The 6730-nt window shown below is 42.9% G+C and overlaps 1 protein-coding gene across 1 annotated transcript; it reads left to right on the forward strand.

Moving 5' to 3' along the window:
* The first annotated feature begins 574 nt into the window (after positions 1–574).
* Positions 575–5931, forward strand: th2 (tyrosine hydroxylase 2). Its single transcript, XM_034673619.1, has 12 exons — positions 575–928; positions 2083–2257; positions 2371–2459; positions 2548–2615; positions 2697–2747; positions 2843–2988; positions 3082–3217; positions 3309–3378; positions 3466–3522; positions 3983–4078; positions 4167–4300; positions 5577–5931. Exons 1-12 carry the CDS (start codon positions 683–685, stop codon positions 5740–5742), a joined length of 1434 nt encoding a protein of 477 aa, XP_034529510.1. The 5' UTR covers positions 575–682; the 3' UTR covers positions 5743–5931.
* The last annotated feature ends 799 nt before the right edge of the window (positions 5932–6730 follow it).

The raw sequence follows: 6730 nt of genomic DNA on the forward strand, positions 1-6730 counted from the left end.
ACAGAATTCTTCTAAAGATTTTTTAAACTTTTGTTGTAAATGTGTTTTGGACTTATAGCAATCGTGCACAAATCCCCTGAATGCATTGATGGTGTGCACCCCTCCACCTCCCCGTCTCCACCTGGTCTCTGCAAGTCTTCAATTCCTAGGATCATCAACCACCACCACCAGTGTCTGGACTCTAGGGGGTTTTCTTCTGCTGCCAAATTCATACATCCTACACTCACAACATTTTCCCCATAGAGTCCTTACCCCAGAGATTTCTGTGAAGTTTCATCATTCATTCAGTTGTAATAAATAACCTTTAATATTCAAATTGTGTCTCTCCTGATTGAAATGCAAATACAGATAAATAAGGTTTATTTTTATCTTTATAAAAAAGGTGAAGTAACATCTCAGCAGCATGTCGTGACCTCTTTTGGTTGAAGCTCCTGTGATTCAGAAAGAGTCGTTTTTTCTACAGTCTGTGATATGATGGTTATGATGGGTTATTTTCTCCTCTTAAGGTTCCTATTTTTATCCCTCAAAGGAACCTGTCATGACGCAAAACAGGCCCCCCTAAAAACAGCCAAGCGCACGTGCTTTGTGCGTAACTCATCTCCACGCGCCCCCCAGATGAGAGCCTATATAAAGCGGCCTGTGTGTGGAGGTGAGGACGACACACCTCTGCTCTGACGCACTCATGAAGACGGACAGCGCGGCGCAGGCCTCCTTCAGCGGGAGGAAGCAGAGTCTGATCGAGGATGCGAGGAGGGAGCGCAGCAGCGGGTCCTCGGGCTCCCCGGGGCCCTCCAGGGACCGGGGGGCCTCAAGGGACCGGGACGGACTGGTGTTCGAGGAGAAGGACGGCAGGGTCACAATCAACGTGCTGTTCGCCCTCAGCAACGAGAAGAACGCGGGGTTCTTCAAAACGGGGAAAATATTCGAGGTGAGAATTAAATATGAAACATGAAGGTGGAGAGATAGAGGGATTATTTGGAGGATTAAAATGATGCTGAGTTTATTTCAATTAATTAATTGTTAATGCAATATCTTGAGATTTATGTAATGTAAAGTAAGTTAGTCAATCCAAGACTACAAATTTAAAGTAGGCCTAATGTCTTTTATTTGATATTTCCTTTTTAGTGCATAACTTTTCATTTTTATCTACCACATTTAACAGGTTAATATTCTTGTTTTAATCCACAATATCTATCTGTAATCTACAATTGGTTAAATTTAAAAAATTAGATTGATAATTTGAAAATTTTCAAAACATTTGATTTAAGGAAAAAATTAAGAGAAGTATAAAAAATACAAATTACCTTTTATTATAACAGATGCAGTTTTAGAGATTGGAAATGGTAATGCATTAATAATTATATTCCAATCATGTGAAATATTGCACCAAAATGAGTGATAAATAATAAGTATTCGAGCTTGAGGTTCTGTAAGTAGTAATATTCGATGCCAATGCTTTTTAATTTTTATTTTGGTCAATATTTTTGACTTGAATCAGAGGAATTCTAGACTTTTTCTACATTTACTGAAGTGCTTCTTCATGTATGAAATTAAATTTGATTACAAATTACTGAATTTCTTTACCATCTTCCTTCTTAAATGATTAATTATCTCTTAGAACATCATAAATAAAGAAAAAGCATGCATTTACATTATTTAAAACAAAAAAATACATTTAAAAGAAAGAGAAAAATATCTTTGATTAGGCTGAAAACTGTCCTCATCAAGTTTAAAAATATTTAAGTATCCTCTTTGTTCTTACAGATGAATTATGAGTTGCAGCACTGAGACAGTTTTGGTTGTTTATTTAAAAAATGAGATGAGATGTGTGAGCGTGCATAACGTCTTTTAGTGTGTGTGGTGCTTTGATTTAAAGATCTGTTCAGCAATTTGAGGTTTTCCTTTTTGCATTTTGTTATTTGGTTTGTCTATTTTGTATTTGATGCACAGAAAAAGAACCTAATGTGCATCATCTAATGCTTTTAAATCAACCAATAAACTATCCAGGGGATGATGAGGCCAGCTGGAGTGAACAAGTGATTAATAAATGATGGATGGATATTTTTCATATTTCTCTCTCAGACGTTTGAAGCCAAACTTCTTCACATTGAAAGTCGACCTGGGAGGAAATCAAAGAACAGCACGACAGACCTGGAGTTCTTCATGAGGTGTGAAGTCCACAGCTCAGACCTCGACGTCTTCATCAACTCGCTGAAGAGAGTGGCCGACGACGTTCGATCTGTGCCCGACGAAAAAGGCAAACACACTTAATCAAACACCTCCAGCTTCCTGTAACAGATCTTTAGTTAAATATATGCTCTCAGGCCGGGAAACAAAAGCATGAATTAACAGATTCTCCTCTCGTCACAGTTCCCTGGTTCCCTCGACAGATAAAAGACCTCGACAGATGCAACTTGTTAATCACCAAATTTGATCCGGACATGGATCAGGACCATCCGGTGAGTGTTTGCCTTCAAACTGCAAAATTATCTATAAGATTTATCAGAAAAATACAACATACTGATGATATAACATCTTATTCTGCAGGGATACAAAGATCCAGAGTACAGAAAGAGACGAGCGTTTATCTCTGAGCTGGCCTTCAGATACAAACAGTGAGTCAAATGTTGGTAAATTAACCACTTTGCATCAAATATCTTTAAAATCATCCTCTTAGATTGTGTTTCTTGTTACAGAGGCGACTCTTTGCCCGTCGTGGAGTACACACCTGAGGAAATCTCCACATGGTGAGCTTGAACGACTCGGCCCTGCAGCTCATTAATGCAGAAGCTCAGTGGAGGATGATTGAAGCTCAATGATGTGTTGTTGTTGTGTTAAAAAGGAGGGAGGTGTACCGACAGCTGAGGAGTATTTACACCGGTCTGGCCTGCAGGCAGTTCCTGGACGGTCTGCAGCAGCTGGAGAAGGAGTGCGGCTACGGAGAGGACCGCATCCCTCAGCTCAGAGAGGTGTCTGCCTTCCTGAAAGGTGAGGAAGACTGAAACATTAACACTCAATGATGAGGAAGAATCATTTTTAGAGGCATACATTTGACACTTTCTCTCTTTTCCTTCATTTTAGAGAAAACAGGTTTCCAGCTGCGTCCAGTAGCCGGCCTGCTGTCCGCCAGAGACTTCCTGAACAGCCTGGCCTTCAGAGTGTTTCAGTGCACACAGTACATCCGCCACTCATCCGCACCCATGCACTCCCCTGAACCGTGAGTCATCATATATCAGTCCCCTCTCATACACTCCTTTATTCACCTGCTCTTTCTTTGTATACTGACTCTCTTTGATCTGCTCTCACAGAGACTGCTGCCATGAGCTGCTCGGACATATTCCCATGCTGGCGGATAAAGAGTTCGCTCAGTTTTCACAGGTGAGTCTGCAGAACACTTTATGAAACATCCTCCACTTCTGATCCAGTTTCATGACTTTTAACTCTCATTATCTTTAATGATTCCAGGAGATTGGACTCGCCTCTCTTGGAGCTTCTGATGAAGATATTGAGAAACTATCAACAGTAGGTGTTTTTTTATTTTAAGTCATATTTTTGGGGGATTTTATGTCTTTGTTTTGAGAGGACAGGACAGTGGATAGAGAAGGAAAGTAGCAGGACTGTAGTCTCTTTGCATGGGGCATGCAACTTGACCTGGCACTCCAAAGAGAAGGCCTTTATGAAGAATAATGGCCTTAAACAGGACAAATTTAAAGCTACTTCAAGTGCAATTTTTACTCATGTTCACTTTAATTATCTTACATTTTGGACTTTAAGTTATAATCATCCAAAGAGATGAGAAAATCCCACAATTTGATATTTTAGGTGAGAATAAGTCCTCTACATTCACTCATTCAGGCATCTTCTGAAGGAAAAAGAGGCTCTAACGCCATCTAGTGGCTCAGATGAATACCTGCACCTCTTGTTAAACTCAGCACAGCTCTGTAAGCTCACCTGCCTCGTCTCTTGTGTCCTTTCCTCACAGTTGTACTGGTTCACCGTCGAGTTTGGACTCTGCAAGCAGAACGGAGCGGTGAAAGCATACGGAGCTGGACTCCTGTCATCGTATGGAGAGCTTGTGGTGAGTGTGTTCTCTGTGTTTAAATAAAAACATCTCCCTCTTTATTCTACCTGCTGTGTGTCCTGACTGTTCCTGTATTTCCTTTCAGTACGCTCTGTCCAATGAGCCCGAGTACAGGCCGTTTAACCCGGAGGAGACCGCAGTACAGCCGTACCAGGACCAGACCTACCAGCCGGTTTACTTTGTGTCTGAGAGCTTCGAGGACGCAAAGACAAAGATGAGGTATTCAGTTATTTTTTCTGCACATTTTGAAACTTTTACCCGTGCATTGCTGAATATCTTTACTGTCACATTGAGGTCTGTAGGAGAGTATGAATTACTGGTGGTCCAAAATCACATAAGGTGTTATTCGACCGTAGGGACTTTACCCCGGAACTTCTTGCGTTTCCACCGGTGGATCCAGGGTCTAAATTTAGTTCAGGGGTAGATAATCTCCCTCCTAAAAAGCCCCTGCTAGGGGGGTAGTACTTTTCAAAGGTCCCAGGCAGGGCCTGCAATGCTGAACGTGTCTGATTGGTAGATTACCCGCAGTGTTTTTATTCCGCCCGCCGTCCACAAAAACATCACACACATCTGTGATTCTCTTGATTTTTCTTTCTTTCATTAGTTTTTATTTCTTCTATCTTTTTTGTATGTGTGTGTACTTTTCAAAAGAAGAAGCTGTGATTCTCTTGATTCAGCAGCTTGTAACAGTAGTCTTCTCTCAGCCCACCGTGAATGCGTCTCTCCTGGTGTTCGGGTTTTAAAAGTGACCCTGTAAACTGGAGACCTTCAGCTGAACGTGTCAGTGTTTGTGGAGTTTACACAGCTGTTGAAACACAGAGGGAGTTTTAAGATTCAATATACTGATCAGATATTTAATGATCATCTAAAGACGTTTATGAGGGATGCATCCGGCTGAGAGTCTCCAGTTAACAGGGTCGCTGTTTAAACCAAAACACCGGCCGATCTCTGCCACAGCTTTTTGAGTTCAAAAGGATTTTAAAGCCGTGATGAAACGTCTTTGCTACTCGCGCTTATCTCCTCTCACGTGTTGATTCAGTGAATCCATCTGTGATGAAATATAGCACCATCTAAAACAGACCAGCTGAGTCTCTTCATGCTAACAGGCTAACTGTTGTGTTGCTCATAATGAAACCTGCCTGTCTGTCTGCTTCTATGCCTCCTCTTTGTTTTACTGCCCTCTACTGGTCTGGTGGTGTAGTGCATTTACTTTTTTTTCATCCATACGTCACTGGCCTGATTTGCACAATCTACCTGGGACTTCAGCCCAAGGTTGAAACGCAGACAACAATGGGGGCACAGGAACCTTTTAGCTCAGGGGAAAGTAGTTCTGAGGGCTAAAAGACCCAGAACTCTTGGTCGAAATGCAGCTGTAGGGTATCTTTAATGAGCTGAAAATGCAGCAGACGTCCTCCAGACCTCACCAAAGCTTCCTCAATATATGTCTTCCTTCTTAATCATGCATCCATTAATACTCATGCATTCCCCTCCACAGGAGATACTCTGCAACCATCAAGCGTCCCTTTGCAGTCCGCTACGACCCCTTCACCTGCAGTGTGGAGGTCCTGGACCAGCCCTGCAAGATCCAGAACGCTCTGAGCCAGATGAGAGAAGAACTGAAGACGCTTCACGGCGCTCTGGAGAAACTCAGCACGTCGTGAAAAGATGGAAAGACGTCCTGCAGAGATGAGAACGTCAGGCAGTTGGATAAACTTGGCCTGTGTGAATATTCTGTTTATAAGATTCTGAATGAGACATCACAATGTAGTCCAGTTTGTGAGGCTCTTCAAGGCCCTTCATCTGTGTGTATTTGCATTATGTAAAAAGGAATAAATGTTTATTTTCATGAAGAACATCAGTGTTGTTTGTTCCTGAGAGAAAGGGTCTGCTTTTACGGCCGTTTTACAGCTTTTCACTTCAAACCGACTGTTTCCACTGACTCTCTGGACCCCGTTTGTCTCCGTGTGTTCTTAAGGCTGAGGAGCTAATTATGAATGATTTGGGTATCATGTTCCCTCAGCTGGTCAAGGCCAAAGCCAGTGCTGACGTCCAGCGCTTGTGTAGTGCAGCCAGGTCACCGAGACCTCACACTCAACCACATCATGGTCCGCAAAAGCTGCACTGTTGACAGACGCTCTTCTCTCTTTATTTCTCTTTCTCTGGTGGGCCGGAGGATTTGGTCTTCTGGGTTTTTTGACGGAGGTCCAACGTTTTGATCTCCACGAGGCCGACAGTGCACATCAGACTCGTGTACGTCAAACCCCGAAGAAGACAAATCACCTCCGTCTGCAGGGCTCATAAAGCATCACCACCGTCAGCACGATGACCGGTGAACCCCCCGCCATGCCTCAGCCCCCCTCGTGTTTGGACGCCTTCCCTTCCCATAATTCCACTCTCCTGTAAATCAAGCCTCGCTCGGGCCTCCCAAGGAAACCCCAGTGTTTGTGGAGGAGCGAAGAAAGGAGGAAAGATACAGCAAGTGGAGGGAAAGAGTGATCTACAGCTTGACAAGTGTACAGGGACACACACATGGACTCACTCCCTCCAAGCAAAAGTCAAACACTTTATAATTTCTAGTATCTTGCGCCCTCAAATCCTCAAATCCCCATGAAACCGCCCGACAGAATCCAAATCTCCAGCGCCAAACAA

The sequence above is a fragment of the Notolabrus celidotus genome, chromosome 21, assembly GCF_009762535.1.
Source record: "Notolabrus celidotus isolate fNotCel1 chromosome 21, fNotCel1.pri, whole genome shotgun sequence".
In the NCBI taxonomy this organism is placed as follows: domain Eukaryota; kingdom Metazoa; phylum Chordata; class Actinopteri; order Labriformes; family Labridae; genus Notolabrus; species Notolabrus celidotus.